Source organism: Puma concolor, chromosome A2, assembly GCF_028749965.1.
Source record: "Puma concolor isolate L17-30 chromosome A2, mPumCon1.1.hap2, whole genome shotgun sequence".
In the NCBI taxonomy this organism is placed as follows: Eukaryota; Metazoa; Chordata; class Mammalia; order Carnivora; family Felidae; genus Puma; species Puma concolor.
Genome location: NC_141668.1, coordinates 157,753,634 through 157,771,821, shown reverse-complemented (window position 1 = coordinate 157,771,821; position 18,188 = coordinate 157,753,634). Strand labels below are relative to the sequence as shown.

The window sequence follows — 18,188 nt, the reverse complement described above, 5'->3', positions numbered from 1 at the left end:
TCGGTGACTAGTGAGCTCGTGTGTAGTTCCTGTCGTATGTCGGTGAAAATGGGCAAGAACATGGTGTGGCGCTTGTGTTGTAGGAAAATCCTTCTGCCACCTTGGAGGATCTGGAGAAGCCCGGTGTGGATGAGGAGCCGCAGCACGTCCTCTTGCGGTATGAGGACGCCTACCAGTACCAGAACATATTCGGCCCTCTGGTCAAGCTGGAGGCCGACTACGATAAGAAACTGAAAGAGTCCCAGGTGATGTGTGTGCAGGAGGGTTTCGGTCGTTTTAACACAGCGTCTCTCCTAAGGTCTGGGGAGGGCAGTTTCCTCTGCAGACTGCGGACGCTGACGCGGGCTGAGGCACAGTGCCCTGAGAGACAGAACGGTGGATTGAGGGCAGGCGAGGGCGTGACCCTCGGGCAGACGCCCGGTCACTCTGAGCTAAACACCGGCCTGAGTGTTTTCTGATTTAAAATCCAACAAAAATCCCTCACAGTTGGGTTCGCAGCCTTTGCCCACAGCTACAAGAGTCGGACCCGAGGAGCCATGGCGCTGAGGGCGCTCCTTGTACCAGTCCCACGAAGAACACATAGGAAGTGGGAGCTCCGAGGATCAGCTGTCAGCCTCCTCCCCCCTCTGCAGTTCACAGAGAAGCCGCCTCCAAGAGCAGACATCGTGTGGGGGTCTCCTGGTCAACTTGAGTGGGTTCTGGGGGTCCTAATGGCTTCTCTTCTGGATATGCCCTTGTCGGTGTTTCAGGCTGTTGGGTGCTGCTCACTGTACCCCGACGTCATGGCTCGTAAGGTTGCCATAGGGCACACACCTGTGGAAACCCAGACACGAGGAGTCCAGGCCTGTGTCTGTGTCTCAGGCTAACAGGGGTCTTATCTTTCATGTGCTCAGACTCAAGATAACATCACGGTCAGGTGGGACCTGGGCCTTAACAAGAAGAGAATCGCCTACTTCACTTTGCCCAAGACTGACTCTGGTAATGAGGATTTAGTCATAATTTGGTTAAGAGGTGATTTTAAGTTTTAAAATATTTGTGACCATAAGTAGCATAAAATTCCTAGTTTCTCCCTTGTAAAGTGTCCCTTAATTTGTTTAAACTCTTCATGGTGGCAGCCTCGGCACATGTTGAAAACGCTAACTTTCTTGTTGTCTTTTTTCTGGAAGACATGCGGCTCATGCAGGGAGATGAGATATGCCTGAGATACAAAGGGGATCTGGCACCCCTGTGGAAAGGGATCGGCCACGTCATCAAGGTCCCTGATAGTATCCTTTGAGTAAAGAAAGGCGAGCTTGTCCTGAGCCCCGCAGATGGAAGAAAGGGCGTCTTGGGCGGCCATGGCTGGAGGTGCCCCTTTGAGGGGGAGTTTGCCGCTGAGCCCTTTCTGCAGTTGTGCTGCGGGCGTGCCGTCTGTTTCAGACCGGTCAAAGAGCGGCTTTGCCTGAGGCCAGGGTGCTCCCAGCTCTGCACCCCGGGGCTCTGTGGAAGTTCCTTCAGAAGCCCAGCCGGGGTGGGGCCGCTCCGCGCCTGCACTGCCCCAGTGCGCCCAGGGAGGGTGCGGGAGCTGGCTGTAGTGAGCCCAGACATGGCGGCGTCTGTCCGTGAGCGCCTGGGGCAGGCTGGCCTTCGCTGTTTGGCGCACAGGAGGGGGCTCTCTCCTCAGTAGCCTAATGAAAAGTCTCCTCGGAAAGGTAAACCCGGCTTTTGACAAAGATGAAACTTAACTCAGTGGCACAGATTATGGCGATGAGATCGCCATTGAGCTTCGGAGCAGTGTGGGCGCCCCTGTGGAGGTGACTCACAACTTCCAGGTGGATTTCGTGTGGAAGTCAACCTCATTTGATAGGTATGTCCACGTTGCCCCCTGCGGGCGCACCTGCCACCTGCTGTGCAGTCAGTCACTTGCTGTTGGCGCAGGCACTGCCCTCAGCACCTGGATGATTCTCTGCATCCCCGAGGGCAAGACTTCACCCGTCTGGGTCGTGCGTGTTGCTGACCCTGAGCTTTCCTTCCAGGATGCAGAGTGCTTTGAAAACGTTTGCTGTGGATGAGACCTCCGTGTCAGGCTACATCTACCACAAACTGCTCGGCCACGAGGTGGAGGATGTGATCATCAAGTGCCAGCTGCCGAAACGCTTCACGGCACAGGGGCTCCCAGACCTCAACCACTCTCAGGTTCTCACTTTTTCAGGGGGGTGGAAGGGGCCTGGCCTGGCCGGCAGAGCCTGCTGGGTGGGTGGCCCTCCACTCGGCGGGGGCGGCTGCAGCCTAAAAACTGCTTGTATCTGAAGGTTTACGCTGTGAAGACTGTGCTGCAGAGACCACTGAGCCTGATTCAGGGGCCACCGGGTACGGGGAAGACCGTGACCTCTGCCACCATCGTCTACCACCTGGCTCGGCAGGGCAACGGGTAGGGTTCAGCACGGCCCGAGGTGGAAAGAGGGAGGCCTGTCTGCTAGGCTGCCTGGGGGCTATTTTTTATATTATTTGTATGAGGTCTGGCTTTTATGGTTGCTTTCAATGAGAAAGCCTGCTGCTCTGGTAAAGGCGGTGGATGGGTTGACGTATCCTGAGTTTTGTGCCTGTGTGCTTCGAGGGGCTTTGAAAGTCTTTACGGTGCAGACGGGAGGGTGAGGATGCGGGACCCAGTAGCATTGCTGCGCGAGAGAAGTGTAGAAACCAGGTGGATACAGGAAGCTCCACAGACTAGTTGGGTTTTATAGCTCCTTCAGCTTTGTTCACTCCTGGCGTTAGTCTTAGGTTGTGAGCGGGTTCCACTAGCTGTGATTCAGAACACCAGTGCTGGCAGTTAGCGTTTCCTGAATTTCCTCTGGGCAAGTCCTGAGACGCCTGTTCACGTTGTGTTGAAGGCCTGTGCTCGTCTGTGCTCCGAGTAACATAGCTGTGGATCAGCTGACTGAGAAGATCCACCAGACTGGGCTGAAAGTCGTGCGGCTCTGCGCGAAGAGCCGTGAGGCCATTGATTCCCCGGTGTCATTCCTGGCCCTGCACAACCAGATCAGGAACATGGATAGGTGGGTGTTGAGCCGCCTGCCTCGAGCGTGGTGCTTCTCCCGCGTGCGGGCCCTGGCAGCGCCTGCCTCCTGTGCCCGCTCACGTGTTGCTGTGCCTCCAGCATGCCGGAGCTACAGAAGCTGCAGCAGCTGAAGGACGAGACTGGGGAGCTGTCCTCTGCCGATGAGAAGCGGTACCGGGCCCTGAAGCGCACCGCCGAGCGGGAGCTGCTCATGGTGAGCTCTTACCTTTGGGGTGGTGTCGTGTTCAATTTGGCTGTGGGAACCGTTTGAGTTTGCCAAGCGTAGGATGGCATCTCTAGGTCAGGTTTTTTGTTTTTGTTTGCTTTTGAGAAAGAACTTCCGTCCCTCCCGTATTTATCTTCACTGTGGTTGTGCACCTTGGCTGGGAGGTGGGTCTGCAACACTCTCCTGCTCTTTTTTAACAAACTAAGGTTTCCCTGGCTCTGCATTGCCTCTCAGAGGCTGTCTTGAGGCACAGAACCATTTCTGTGCTGAGGGGTTATTCTGATGAAGTTCACCAACTTAGGATCTCAAAAGTTAGTGTCCCTGCAGCCTAGACCTAGAGATTGTTTGGGTGGGACAGCCTGTTGCCATAGGTGTCAGGGTTGGGGGGTGGTCTGTGTTCTGTCCCTTCTGCCCTTTGGGGCCTGGCAACATTTACCATGCCCTGAGGCCTCGCCTGCTCTCATTTTCAGAATGCAGATGTCATCTGCTGCACGTGTGTGGGTGCAGGGGACCCGAGGCTCGCCAAGATGCAGTTCCGCTCCATCTTAATTGACGAGAGCACCCAGGCCACCGAACCAGAGTGCATGGTCCCTGTGGTTCTTGGCGCCAAGCAGGTGAGCCATGTCACGTTCGCTGTAGTCCTGTTTGAAAACCAGTGGGTATTCTCTTGTTCGGTTTCATGTAAATTTCAGTGCTGGAGGTTTATTTTTGGTAATGTTCTGTAATGCCATGTGATGTCCTGGCAGAGCAGAGGGACGCATGGAGGGCCCACTGTGGGGTTCTTGGAAAGATGGGTGGCACAGAGAGCTCTTTGGGTCCAAGTGCATGTCTGTGTGTCTCATATACAGGTCTCCCCCACCATCCAAGAGTAAAGAATTCCCTTGAAGCCTCTCATAAGCCAAAATGGGATAAAGTGAAGAACATCCCTGCTTTCCAAAAATTCGCATTACACCATTCTGCTTTTACAAAAGGCCTGTGTTAGTTCCTGTTTTTGACAACCAAAATAAATTGGCAGAGGATTTGTGCTTTTACGGAAAAAGCCATTACCATACTAATGTGGTCTTTTGTGAAAGAGAGGTGGCATAACACGAACCTTTTTGGGAAAGCCTGGATACCTGTATGTGGCGGCAGGTTTTCTGGCGCCTGGTCAGATGGTACTGCTTGAATTCGCACGGCTGGGTGGTTGTGTCTCAGGGCCCCTCGGGGCCCCTTAGTACCCCGTGAGTGGGTGTCTAGGCGGTTTCGTACTTGAGCTCCTCACCTGTGTGGGCTTCTCGCCACAGCTCATCCTCGTGGGTGACCACTGCCAGCTGGGCCCTGTGGTGATGTGCAAGAAGGCCGCCAAGGCTGGACTGTCCCAGTCGCTCTTCGAGCGCCTGGTGGTGCTGGGCATCCGTCCCATCCGCCTCCAGGTCCAGTATCGGATGCACCCAGCGCTCAGTGCCTTCCCGTCCAACATCTTCTACGAGGGCTCTCTTCAGAACGGCGTCACCGCAGGTAGTGCTCAGCCCACAGTGGGGCCTGGGGTGACGAAACCTGTTGTCACTGCCTACCCGGCCTTATGTGCTGATCGCTTGTGGGTAGGGGGCACCTCAGAGAGGCACAGTGGTCAGAGGGACAGGATGTCGTCCACTCTGGAGTATGGGATGTCCTTGGGGTGTGGGCGAGGGGAGCTCACGTCCTTGCAGAATGCAGTCACTGTCTGAGAGTTCACACCCGGGGGCTTATCACACAGCAGGCAGAACAGGAGATGGCAGAGCTGACGACCCCTCTAACTCCTTGCCCTGTTGAGGTTCTCAAAGCCCAGGCCCCGGGAGCTCACGGCACTGAAGTCCGAACTACTCTCATAGTAACACTGAGGCGTCACATGCCCTTTTACCGTGCTGACTCTGGTGCTGAGGGTGCAGGAGCAACCCTGGAGGGCTGGCTGGTGCCTCAGCATGAGTGGGGACAGTGCTGCCAGCCAGCCTGTGGCTTCAAGGAAAACAGTTGACAGTATTTACCACCAGTGATAAAACCTGAGGGTTCAAATGAAAATCAGAGTTTTGGAAATCTCCTGTCCCTGTCCTGAGCTGACCAAGTCTTCTCAATGCTGAGAAGCTTTTCTGATGAGATCTGTGGTGGTGACAAATGTCTGTGAAGACTGTAAATCTTTAGGAGCTCTGCTCGACTTGGTGAGCAAGTACTTCCCATGTGACAGCCAGCAGGGGTGTTAACAAAGTCAAAGGCCATCCTGAGGGCACGGCAGAGGAGAAAGGCTCTCTTGTCACCATTCTGCAGGGTAACCTCCTGTCCAGCTTTGGTGTGGAATCTTGCAGAACTCCACAGTTGTGGAGAAAGTTCTGAGACACTCTTCCCTTTCCCAGCTGCATGCATCTGTGAGGCCTGATCGCCCTACTGCAAGGGCTCACGGGAGACTGAGTACAGAAGCAGAGTCAGCTAAATTGTGAACTGAGTAGCAAAACCTCAGAGATAATATTAGCAGGACATACTACTTTTCGTTAAAAATATTTTTGCTAATGTGGTTAAAGGAATTTGTATTTTATATTTCTAGGTTTCAAAATACAGTAAATGTCAGTAGATACAACCCATGGAATTGGGAGCTGTTTGCATTCCTCACCTTTTCAGGATGTAAATGGGCCCTGAGACTGGCGTTCTTAATGTCTGGTTAATGCCGCAGCCTGCCATGTCGGCCTTGTCTGGCCTGCTGTGTGGGTGAGGTGGAGGCTGAAAGCGCACGCCTGACCAGGGCCGTGCAGCCACTGCACAGTACAGCCCTGGGAGTTGATGGTGCTGTTATTACTACCATCACCGTGAGACTTAGAACATCACTGGTCCATTGGGTGGTGGGGCTAGGAAAGGCCAGGCCAAATGGAGCTTGTTTGCAATTTGACAGTAGCTGGGAGAGCCATCACTTAGCTCTCATTCAGACCCTTGCCAGCCCTGCTCTGCCTCCTTCCGTGGCATTGGCTTTGTGGGGGAGTGGGAGTGGGAGTGGTGGTTCCCTGCTGTGTCCTCTGTGCCCAGCACGTAGTCAGCACCCAGTAAAGTTCATGTTTTTAACTTCTTCATTAAAGTGTAAAGAAGTGCCCAAATCCTAAGTGCCTAGCTTAGCGAGTTTCCACTGAGCGAACACTCTTGTGTGATTAGCTTCTGAACCCAAAACACAACCTGACCATCTTCCAGGAGCCCCGTTGGGCCCTGAGGCGATCCCTGTCCAGGGCAGTGCTGGCACCAGCCCAGACCCATTCTTGGAGTGGCCTGACATCAGCTGCGGCAGGAGCATTTGCACTAAGATTGGCAGGCGCTATGGAGCGGCCCCTGCCCCCACCACCCTCGGTGGTTAAATGTTTGCCAGCAGCCCCTGGGCTAATGAGCCACCAAGCTAGCCAGTTGGCTCCTGCCCTTGCTAGAATGATAAAGATGGATGTGGTCTCTTTCTCAGCTTGACACAAAGGGGGTCATTGATCTTAGGCTGTTTGGATGCAAAAGTAACATTTTTCTCATGCTGATCTGTTGACTAGATGCAGCTCCAAAGTTCCCAAAGGGATGGGTGGGGTATATGAACGGACAAGCCAGTTTTTAAGATTAAAAGGAAATGTTTAGGACCCAGAATGGCCAAGGTGAACGTGAAGATCACAGTGAAGGCGCTGGCTTACACTATCAGATGTCACAAGTTACTACAAAACTGCAGTTGCCAGGATACTGTGGACATAGCGCCCAAGGCAGAGTCTGGAGGCAGACTCACCCATCATAGACCTTGGTCCGTGACGGGATGAGGTAGACTCGACCGCGTCATCCACAGAGGCCCATTGTAGGGGCTTATGAGTCCTTTAAGGCACTGCAGTGAAGCTTCCAGATGAAAATAATATTTTTGTGGCCCTGAAGTAGGCAGAGGTTTCTTGAACAGGCCACAGAAAGCACCAACCAGTGAGATCTGTTCAGTGGGTAAGCTGGCTTTGTGCATCAGGCAGCTGGGTGTTGGTATGCATGGCTTCACTGCATCCTGGGTGTTTGGGGGCAGTGGACCTGACCCACTCTGATGGCCTCCCCAGGGTCCCACGGACCAGGAGCTCCTGCCCGGGGCTGCTGCTTCCTGCTCCATCATGTACCTCTGACTGTGCTGTCACAGTCTCTGCGTTGCTCCATATGTGCTCAGTCCAGATTGGCTGTGGCTTTTTTCTCTAATGTGAAGTGTTGCCTCTTCCCTCCCTGATGGCAGCGGATCGAGTGAAGAAGGGGTTTGACTTCCAGTGGCCCCAACCTGATAAGCCAATGTTCTTCTACGTGACCCAGGGCCAAGAGGAGATCGCCAGCTCAGGCACCTCCTACCTTAACAGGTAAGCAGACTCAGCTGTGGCGTTTACAAGCTTCGTTTGTAGCTTGGCACGTGGCCACTCACCACTTGCTAATGTGTTCATTTCTTAACGCAGTGCTAAAACTTGCCCTTGCCCTCCTTGTCCTCATTCTGTTTGGACACCTACACCAACATCTTATTTCCGCCTTGCACTTTCAGTATGTATTTTTTCTATTGAGCAGATCTTCCTTTCTTTCTTTTAAAGAATTGTATAATTTTATTTTTTATCATATCTCGGCCTTTTGGCTAAGATCAAGTGTAATTTCATTTTTTAACATCTGTTTATTTTGAAAGAGAGTGTGCACAAACAGGGGAGGGGCAGAGAGAGAGGAGAGAAAGAATCCCAAGCAGGCTCTGCACTTTTCACGCAGAGCCCTACAAGGGGCTCGATCCCACAAACTGAGATCATGACCTGGGCGGAAATCAAGAGTCGGGTGCTTGACCGAGCCACCCAGGCACCCCTGTTGAGCAAATATTTCTAAGCCCACATGTGAGCCTTTTCTCTCCCCTTGTGACTCCCTTGGTAAATGATGTGCACCGGACAGGGCCTTCACAGGGCCACCCTGGAGGTGGGACTTGTCCCCATACCTCCCACAGCCTCAGGAGCCCACCGGTACAGCCCAGGAACTGAAAGGCTAATTTTCGTAGGACGGAAGCTGCAAATGTGGAGAAGATCACCACGAAGCTGCTAAAGGCGGGTGCCAAGCCTGACCAGATCGGCATCATCACTCCCTATGAGGGCCAGCGCTCCTACCTGGTGCAGTACATGCAGTTCAGTGGCTCCTTGCACACCAAGCTCTACCAGGTGCACACCTGATCGGGTCTGTTGGGTCCCCACTTGACCGGATCTCCTGGCCCGGGAGTGTGAACTGGCGTAGTTTTGTGAAGGCGCCAGGTTCCCTCAGGTTATTCTCAGGATAGTTTTCAGAGCAAAACTTAAAATAATCCCAGGTTGAACACTATAGCGTAGTTGTTAGCATTAGCCTTACAGTGGATATTACATAGTCGTGAAAATGCTGTTCACTGTTGTGTCAGCTCCTGGATAAAACCTCCAGAATACAGGACAAGATAATTATTTCTCTATGTGGAAGTGAACTAAAATGCAAAGTAAGACCAGCGGTCTCTCTTCTGTTAACTTGGGTACAGTCTGACGTTTTTTGTGATAGGCATGTACGCTTTTATTGTTGGGAAACAAATTGCCAAGGTTAAAAAGACAACCAAAGCACAGGAAGGCTAGGAGAGTGGGGCTGGGGACTGGGAAGGCCCAGTGGGAGCAGGCGTAGCCAAAGGGGCCCCCTCCTCGCTCCCCAGAGGTGCACTGAGCAGGGGGCTCTGCAGGCTTTGGGTCCCAGGCTTACTGGTGGGATGGGACGGTGCGTCTCAACACAGTTCACACAGTCTGAGGGTCCTTGAAGGCAGCCAACTGACTATGACCATGTGTCCCTTGTAGGAGGTGGAGATTGCCAGTGTGGATGCGTTCCAGGGACGAGAGAAGGACTTCATCATTCTTTCCTGTGTGCGAGCCAATGAGCACCAAGGCATTGGGTTTTTAAACGACCCCAGGCGGCTTAATGTGGCTCTGACCAGAGCAAGGTATGGACTAAGTCCCCTTGGACCTTGCCAGTGGTCGGGTGCCTCGTTCCTGCCATGGGAGTTCTTCAGAGGGACTTTTCCCTTGGAATCTGGAGCTGGGAGGGTCCACCCGAGAGCTGATCCTTGCCCGGTCATCCTCTTCCTGTGATTAGTCCTCGCATCACACCCTTACAGGGCGGGGTGGGACTTCAGCAGCCCAAGGTCAGAGCACTCACAAGCAGCAATCTAGAAAGAATGCCTCCCTGCAAGACACTTTTGTTTATTGTCCTGTTGGGTTTCTGTGGCTTCAGTTTTGTGGGACGTGTCATCTCGGCCCTTTTGACCTAAGATCAAAACGCAGTAGCATGGGTTGTGTCCCTGTAGAGACTTTTAATCCATGAAATCTAATCTTTTGGTCCTGGGGTGTAACCTTTTTTGAAACAGTGATGATAGCAGAGGGCACCCAGAGAATTAGGTGGCCTCCTGTGTCACCCTTGAGTAAAACCAGACCACAGCTGCCCTCATACGTTGGTTCCTTCCCCTGTCAGGGTATCTTGGTTTTTGTCTGTTACCCCCACCCCCACCCCCTTCTAAGGTGCTCTCGTTTGGTGGCCAACAGTGGGGGTCCAAGTTCAACTTGGGGGTCTTGACACGGCTAGGTGAGGGTGAGCATCTGCCAGAATTGAGTTCCATGCCCCAGCTTGTCAGGGTTCCTGAGGCCACAGAGCCTGCTGAGACTGCCGATAACTTCCCAGGAGGCCGAATCATGGCTGCAGAGAGACTCGTCTGTGAGCTCATCTGCTCGTTGTGTTTTGACATCTGGATTCCTTAGAAACTGCCTGCAGATCTGTCCAGTGCACTGTTGGCAGCTTGCAGGGTGGGCTCCATTGCCAGGTCACCATGACCAGCAACCTGCCTGTCCATCCCCAGGCCTCACGTTGGGCACTGTCACAGGCAGGCCAGGCGTCTGGGGAGGGATTTAGTGGGTGGGATGAGAGGAGAGCGGCCTGGGCTTGGCTCCTCTCACCTTGGATGTGGATTTTGAGTTTGTTCAGTCTCTCCTCATACTTTTCTTCGTGGTGTTCTGCTCACCGTGCAGAACCCTAAACACCGCGTTCTTGGGCCCACACCTTGCAGGTATGGGGTCATTATCGTGGGCAACCCAAAGGCCTTGTCCAAGCAGCCACTCTGGAACCACCTGCTGAACTACTACAAGGAGCAGAAGGTGCTGGTGGAGGGGCCCTTGAACAACCTTCGGGAGAGCCTCATGCAGTTCAGCAAGCCCAGGAAGCTGGTCAACACCATCAACCCGGTGAGCACTGGCTGTGGGTGGCCAGAAAGGTGTGGAGGAAGACTGTGCCAAGAACCCCCTTCTCCCCAGGCCGGTGTCCTGGCACATGGTAATGGGCAATGGCAGGTATGACCTGTAGTAGGTGTGAGCCGAGGGTGAACACACATGTGTGTGTGTACTGGAGTGATCACGCTGGCCTTTGCCCCAGAGCTCTCCCGGCCCAGGTCTCACAAGCATTCTTAGGCCTTTTTGGACATGGCCTTTAGGGATGCAAAGTCATGGGTGGCGCCTAGGAGTTGAACACAGGCAGTTAGGAAACCTCGTGAAGCCGGGGTGCTCTGGGGGACTTAGAAGCGGTGATGCTGCTTGATGTGAAGCCTGGAGACAAACATTCAGCACCAAAGGCCAGGTCTGTGGAGGAGGGGTGGGCAAGGCCCAGCAAGCCTCAGCGTTGGCCTAGTCATGGCCTGGAAGGTGGCCAAGCCATCACATCTTTAGAAAGTTCTTCCTTGTGTCAAGGTGATAAATTCCTCACCTATCTAAACCCTTTGCAGGGAGCCCGCTTCATGACAACAGCCATGTATGATGCTCGGGAGGCCATTATCCCAGGATCAGTCTATGATCGGAGCAGCCAGGGTGAGTCTGCTCTGTGGGGGGTACCACACTGCCCTGTGGATGTTGATCATTCCCACGCCTGCACCTTTTGGCTCGGTCACTCCTGGGGTGATCTCCCAAACCTCAGTCCACAGAAACCTGCCTGATGAAGAGAGTTCCTTCTTGCTTTCCCTTGCCTGAAATCAAAGAATTGGTCTTTGTCAGTTTCTAAGTACAAAGTGTTTTTTAAATACCATAGCTCTGCCTTGTCGAGGTCTCCAGGCAAATACTGTAGCGCTGCCCGTTTGCTCCCGTGCCGCAGGCCGCAGCGCTCCCCACCCACCCCACCGTTTGCTCACCTTCTCAGCGGGAGGGGCACTCCTGCAGCGCCTCTAGGCCCCCCACGGTCTTGGTTCTGGTTTCACTGCCTTCCCCAAGTTTCTGCTTGTTTTCTCAGACTGCTCTCCTGTGTGGGGTCTCTGTGTCCTAAGGCTGAGCCTTAACTCTTGCTGCATGGAGTACCTCCTCTTGCTGGAGCCAGTGTCTAGATCGTTCCCATTCATTCCCCAGGTCCCTGCTTCCTGGGACGCTTCCCTGCACCAGTCTCTACAGAAGGTGACAGCTCGCCCAGGTGCTTGAGGCCACATGCCCGCATTTTACATTGAGCCTCGTACCCTCATGTACTCACTGGCCATCCTGGGGCCAGGTATGCCCTAGTAGCTGGTCTTGTGTGAAGTGGGCGAGCCCCCTTTCCTCGCTTGCCTGTTACTCTGCTTGGTGGGTTCAGGTGACAAATCTCATTGGCACATCCAGTGAGTTGTGTAGTTGAGGGTACTCTGGGCCCATCCTTCGTCCTTGAGCGCACTGTGGGCCCAGCTGAGGCTCTCGACCCTTGGGGGCAGACCAGAAGGTCACACTCTCGTGCCTCAGCAGCTCACTTTGGCTCCCCAGCCCCTAGGGCAGCTCTGTGCAGATTGGGACATCCCTAGCCTTGGGTGTACCGGGGGGGCCTTTGCCTTCGTAGGATCCACTAGTCTGTCAGCTCAGGTGTTTTCTTGTTTTCGGTGGAGTGGTGGAGACAGGGGTGCGTGTAATACGAATGAAAAGTTTGTCCTACAAAGGACTCTTTCTTTTTTTTCCCCCCAGTTGGAAATGAAGTGTAGTTTGGATGCTTGTAGGCCATTGATTCTCCAAATCCCGTGAGAGAAAAGCTTGTTCCCAGGAGCCAGCCCCAGAGAGGCTATCCCCAGGGAGGCTATCGAGAGTGGGAGTTGAGTTGTGAGATTCTGTATCAGGTGGCCTCGTTACAGGACTGCACGAAGAAACGCTGTGGCAGTCAGAGCAGTGACAGGACAAGACGGACATTCCAACCATTCCCACTGCCATTTGGGGGCCAGGCAGTAGGCTCATTTGGATATGGCAAGTGACACCTGCTGTCTACCTTGTGTCTTGCAGGCCGGCCCTCAAACATGTACTTCCAGACCCACGACCAGATCGGCATGATCAGTGCGGGACCCAGCCACGTGGCTGCCATGAACATTCCCATCCCTTTCAACCTGGTCATGCCACCCATGCCACCACCAGGGTATTTTGGACAAGCCAACGGGCCAGCCGCAGGTGAGTGCGCCAGGCAGCAGCACCGAGGACAAAGCGCACTGGTGTCGGAGTTTGTTCACATCTGGGCTTTGAGCGGTTGGGCCCGTCTGTCAGGTGCAGACCTCCTTCAAGGAACCCTGGACTGCTGTCTTTCAGGCCGGGGTACCCCAAAAGGCAAGACTGGTCGTGGGGGGCGCCAGAAGAACCGCTTTGGGCTCCCTGGACCCAGCCAGACGAATCTCCCCAACAGCCAGGCCAGCCAGGATGTGGCATCACAGCCCTTCTCCCAGGGCGCCCTGACACAGGGCTACATCTCCATGAGCCAGCCCTCCCAGATGAGCCAGCCCGGCCTCTCCCAGCCCGAGCTGTCCCAGGTGAGCCAGCAGCAGAGAAGTCAAGACAGTCGGAAGGAGCCCTCCCCATGTGCAGACCTCACACGCTCCCCCCTAGCGGCCTGAGCACGCCTCTCAGAAGGATGGCCTCCTACGTATCCTACCCTTGGCAGGGGGTACTGTGGGGTCTGGAACATTACCTCTCCGATCTTGTCTTAAGCGGTGGTCTGGGTTACCTGTGTTCTGTGAAAAGGTAACCAGTGTGGGTCCTGTGCCGCTTAGGCTTCAGTAGCGAGTTGCCCGGATCCTTCTCTGGGGCTGGTGAGGGGCTAGACATGGAGCAGGTTCTTGAGGCTGCAAGGATTTTAGCACATCCTCTGCTCGGGTGCTTATTTCCCCAACTTTGTTTTTCAGGACAGTTACCTTGGCGATGAGTTTAAGTCACAGATTGATGTGGCGCTGTCGCAAGACTCCACGTACCAAGGGGAGCGGGCGTACCAGCACGGCGGAGTGACAGGGCTGTCCCAGTACTAGAAGGCAAGCTGATCCCTGCAGGAGGTCGTCGCCAGTAACTGGATTTGATGGGAGATATGGGAAATGTGTGGGAGGGCTCTCAAGACCCCCAGAGGCCAGCTTGTCCTTCGAACTGTCATTTTCGCTCCCTGTACATCTGCTCATGGCAGTGGGAGGATGGGAGCTTCATACACACCTCTCTGCATCATAGTCCCTCCTGAGAGAGTCCTCGAACTCAGCGAGGAAGGGCTGGATGTGGGAGTCCTGGCGGAGGGGCACCTCTGCAGGAGGGCCTTCCAGGTTCCCTGAAAGCCCTGTCCTATGGTTCCCCTGACTGTGGCGTGACCAGAGCTGGGCGAGCGTGGGCCTGGTCCCCTCTCCGTGCGTGTGCTGGGGAGGTGGGGTGCTGGTGCCGCTGACAGAGGAGGCCCCTTAAACTCTTGGCTTCCTTCTCTCTGGGTGGGGAGTCACTAGCCTGGGCACCCGGCTTCTGAGGTTCCATTTCGCGGGTGCAAAGGGAAGTGGGGGGAAGAGCCCCGCACCTTCTAGCTGCCCAGCCGTGTGGGGCTCTGCCTTCTCTGATGGCCCCTTGCCTTCCTCCCTCCCCACAGGTGGCGGCGGAAGAGCTAAGCTATGTGGCTTAGTCCATCAGCATCTTATTCTGGGTAATAAAAAATAAAAATAAATGGATACCTGTTTTCCACTGCTAAAACTGAAGCACCACTGTGAGCAACAGGAGAGGGAGAGGAGCACCCGAGGGAGAGAGGAGCCCGAGACAGAGCGAGCGCCCACTGCTGGCCCGCGGCGGCGAGGAGAAGGAGAAGGGAGAGCGGGAGGCGGGCGGCCACGGAGGACCGCCCGCCAGCGAGCCCTGCCAGCCCCGCTCGCCAAGGAGGCCCAGCGCTCGCCGCGTCCACACCTGGGTCTGCGACCAGGGCGGAGGGAGGAAGACCCTCATCTCAGAGTAGCCCTTTCCTCTGTTCTTTTCTTTCTGTTTCTGTTTTATTGAAAGGGGACTACGTTTTAGCAGGAAAAACTTCGCATTTCTGTGCCGAGCAGGCTCCTTGCCGGGGCAGCCATGCCGGGAGAGCCCCGAGGAGGTGTGGGTTCTGTCCACACCAGCTCTGAAACTGCCCTGGTCACGCTGCCTGTGTTCTAAGAGGGTTTCATTTAAAGAAAACACGGTGTTTTGGGTTTTTCTGTTTGTTTTTTAAAGATTCTTTCAAAGGAGTACTGAAAAACATACTTTCCTGAGTTTGTCTCTCAAATCTTAGTGGTGGACCTGGAAGATGTGAGAAGCTTCCAGGAACGAAGTTTAAACAAGCCAACACATCTCAAGATTAGGATCAACACCTGTGACGGGATCGCGAGGAGGATTTTTGTTTTCAGTTTTAGCTTCCAGCGGCTTCTCCCTGCACGTCAGGGCGGTGAGAGAGCACCGTCTCGTCCCGGGCCAGGCAGCCCCAGTCTCCGCTGGACTCTGAGAAGCAAAGTGCTTCCTACACGCGGTGGACTCGCGCCCCAGCCACCCACCCTGGGAGGGGCCTTGGGCAGGACTGGCTGTGAGGCCAGAGGGTGGGGAGGTGGCTATTCTCTGGCCAGTGGCTTCTTCCCTAGGGTCCTTCCTGAGGATTTGATGGAAGACAGCAGCAGCCAAGAGGACCCATCCCCAGGGAGGCACCCACGGTCCCCGTGGCTGGTTAGACACGCTGAGTGCCCCACTCACCTTGTTTTCTACCCCACCCTCCGAGTTGGGAGCCCCTCTACCTGTGGGCACAGGTGTGATAGGGTGGAGTGATTTCTGCTTTTTGGGGGGGAAAGGAGCATGTATCAGAAATAGGTTGGTTCTGTGCCGAAGGGGCTTGGGCCACAACACAAGAAGTTACTGTAGCTGGGAGAGCCACCCCCAGCTCCTTGCGCACCACGGTGGGGTAGTACTGTCTCCCTGGCAACCACCTATTTGGGGACCATTCCCTGCCTATCCAGGCCCTGGTGACCCTGCCCACCCCCCCACCCCCCCAGCTTCCCCGTCCCTGTGAGGCGAACACTGGCCCTGATCTCAAAGCCTCCAGATTCCAGCTTGTACGTGGGAGACGGGGACACACAGGCCACCTTCCTTCTGGCAAGGCCTCTTATTTATTACCATTGCTGTAGGGCTTTCGGTTTCCCCCTTCTTTTGATAGGCCACATAGAGGCATAGAGTTTGGATAGGTTTCCGCTATGACCCCTTGTGCGACACACCCCGTGGGCAACACCTGTGCCCACCCACCCGCCCACCCACCTGCCCTGTTCTGTTCCCTTGGAATGCCTTGCCTCTGCTTTGTGCTGTTTGCTTTGTTCTTCACCTTCATAGCAGCAGTTAATTCTGAGTTTTCCAAATCAAGGAGCATATGTACCAAGGCAATGTAACTTTTGATTTCTGGTCAATTTGTTTTAAGCTCTATTGTCACCAATAAAATCTTAATTAACAGCTCTTGTGTTCACACCGGGACAGATCAACTGCAGGGAGACGACAGAGCACTTGGTCTGGGGACCTGGCTGGTTGGGAGCCTTGGGGTCACCTGGATGGCAAAGCTGAGAATGGCCCGATGTGCACAGCAGCGACTAGGGGGTGACCTCGGTGCAGTGGGCAGTTCCCAGGCTCTTAGGCATGTTAGATGTCAGACCGCCTAGAGATGGGGTTCTAGGAACCCAGCTCTAGGAGGGCTGGGCAGGTAGCATCACTGTGGGACACTCCCAAGCCCTGGCAGTGGGTGGTGATGGATGTGGCTGCTTCCTTTCCCGCCCTCAGGTGACCAGACCGGAGACAGGGAAGCGGACCACGCAGTGTTTATTGTTGGGCCCCTGCCTGGCTCCGTCAGCGACAGCCACACTCATCCACCACCATGTCCTCGTAGTGCCGCAGTACCACATTGTCGCTGTTGTCAAAGAAGAGCACAGAGATGGGCGACAGACGCGCAGGCACGCAGCAGGGCAGACCGGCGGCACCGGGGGCGGCCGCGTGCATGAGCGCGCGCAGCACGGCGTGGTTGAGCGGGGGCGTCCCCCCGGGTCCGGACAGCGCTGCGGGCAGCGAGCACTGGCCCTGGCAGTAGTTGGCCAGGAAGCCGCGCGGCGCAATGACCCATCGGTGCCAGCCCACCTCGCGGAAGCTCACGTAGAGCCGCCTCGTGCGACACGCGCCTCCAGGGCTGCCGCCCACTGAGGGCTCGGCTTCGCGCCGCGGCCGGGCCAGTGGGTGGCACAGGCGCGGGTCAAGCGTCACCAGCAGCAGCGAGGCCTCGGCCAGGTGCGCGCAGGCGGCGGGGGCCCGGGGGCGCAGCGCCAGCGCCAGGCGGAGGCTGCGAGGCGCCGAGGCATTGTGGGCCCAGGCGGCGCCCAGCAGCTCGGCGCGCACCGGGACCGTCAGGGTGGGCACCACCTGGCGGAGCAGCACGGGCCCAGCGACCGCGCCTTCGGCCGCCTGAGTCACGCTCAGCTCCCAGCCGGCCGGCTCATCCGCGGCCGCCGCCGCAAAGCGCATCTCCAGGCGGGCCCTGCTCGGGCGCTCGGCAGGTTCCACGGCTGACAAATCGAAGACGACGTTCCACTCAGGGCACTGCCCCGAAGCCCAGGCGGGCTCCGGGGGCCGGGTGGGCGCACCTGGGATGGCAGGGAGAGAGCTCGGCTCGCGCTGCACCCCAGCGCCCTGCCCGGCCTGCCCTCAGGGGGTCTGGGGGGGGGGGCGGTGTCTCTGCGGGTGGGGGAAAGGTGAGCGCCTGGGGAAGAGGGGCGCCAAACTGCCTTCTAAAGGCGGCGTCAAATGGTGTGAAGTGGCGCGGGGGGGGGGGGGGGGGGGCGATGGAGTGGGGGCAGGGCATCGTTTGCAAGGAAGAAGTCCTGCCCAGCGCGGGGCAGCCTGCCCGCCAACCCCAGGCAGGGGAAGAGACGAACGGATGCCTGGGGGCTCGTGGGGAAGCGATGCTGGAGAGGTGGTATCTCCGGGAAAGGCATCAAATGGTGTGAAGCAGCGGGGGTGGGGGGTGGGGTGGGGGAGGTGGGGGCAGGGCTTCGGCTGCAAGCTGGGGGCCTTGCCGGGTGCAAGGGAGCCTGGCCTTGGGACAACTCCAACCGGTGCCCGCAGGTGTCCACGGGGGAAGAGCGGATGGAGTGAGGAGGCCCAGATTGCTCGTGGGCTGGACCGGACGAGTGGGGACACTCGGCGGTGCTCTGGCCTCCCCCACGCGGCGCTGGAGGCTCGTGGCAGGGCGCACAGAGGAGTCTCGGCCTCCCGGACACACGCCCCCAACGCAGGCCCCACTTACCGCGGTCCGAGATGTGGCGCACGATGTTTCCGGCGACCCCCAGTTCCTCCATGTGGCACGGTCTCAGGGTGGTTCCCTGGGGCGTCCGCCGAGGGCCCACCCTGGCCTCCTGGGGGTCCCGGTGGCGGAAGAGGCGCCACATGACGGGGGGTACGGGCCGGGGCGTGGGTGCGCCCCGGTGCGCGTCAGGCAGCCCGAGAGCCTGGAGCAGGGTGGCGGCGGGGCCCGGCGGCGCTGGGGCGCGGGCTGGGGGCGGCGAGGGCAGCAGCAGGGCCAGGAGGAAGAAAAGGACGCGGTGGCCAGGACGGCGGCACGGCGATGGCATCTTCCTCGCTGGCGGCGGCCCGACGAGTGCTCAGGGGCCTC

General features: G+C 56.5%; 2 protein-coding genes across 3 annotated transcripts in view; one reads left to right on the top strand and one right to left on the bottom strand.

Moving 5' to 3' along the window:
- UPF1 (UPF1 RNA helicase and ATPase) overlaps positions 1–15,988 on the top strand; it is a 37,735-nt gene extending 21,747 nt beyond the window's left edge. Inside the window, exons 6-24 of one of the 2 annotated variants that reach the window (XM_086698526.1) lie at positions 84–245; positions 894–978; positions 1,167–1,265; positions 1,738–1,846; positions 2,016–2,175; positions 2,292–2,410; positions 2,871–3,035; positions 3,137–3,251; positions 3,734–3,877; positions 4,547–4,760; positions 7,486–7,603; positions 8,269–8,425; positions 9,071–9,213; positions 10,330–10,504; positions 11,038–11,119; positions 12,533–12,694; positions 12,830–13,047; positions 13,420–13,542; positions 14,130–15,988. In XM_086698526.1, the coding sequence (XP_086554652.1) occupies positions 84–245; positions 894–978; positions 1,167–1,265; positions 1,738–1,846; positions 2,016–2,175; positions 2,292–2,410; positions 2,871–3,035; positions 3,137–3,251; positions 3,734–3,877; positions 4,547–4,760; positions 7,486–7,603; positions 8,269–8,425; positions 9,071–9,213; positions 10,330–10,504; positions 11,038–11,119; positions 12,533–12,694; positions 12,830–13,047; positions 13,420–13,539 (2,547 nt within the window). In that variant the 3' untranslated portion in view covers positions 13,540–13,542; positions 14,130–15,988. Of the gene's footprint in view, positions 1–83; positions 246–893; positions 1,012–1,166; positions 1,266–1,737; positions 1,847–2,015; positions 2,176–2,291; positions 2,411–2,870; positions 3,036–3,136; positions 3,252–3,733; positions 3,878–4,546; positions 4,761–7,485; positions 7,604–8,268; positions 8,426–9,070; positions 9,214–10,329; positions 10,505–11,037; positions 11,120–12,532; positions 12,695–12,829; positions 13,048–13,419; positions 13,543–14,129 lie in introns of both variants that reach the window. The other variant, XM_086698525.1, reaches the window with a different exon arrangement.
- Positions 15,989–16,331: 343 nt separating this feature from the next.
- On the bottom strand, positions 16,332–18,149 carry GDF1 (growth differentiation factor 1). The gene is made up of 2 exons (XM_086698528.1): positions 17,823–18,149; positions 16,332–17,160 (listed from the first exon to the last, which is right to left on the bottom strand). The coding sequence occupies exons 1-2, from the start codon at positions 18,145–18,147 to the stop codon at positions 16,376–16,378; spliced, it is 1,110 nt and encodes a 369-aa protein (XP_086554654.1). The 5' UTR covers positions 18,148–18,149; the 3' UTR covers positions 16,332–16,375.
- Positions 18,150–18,188: the final 39 nt, after the last annotated feature.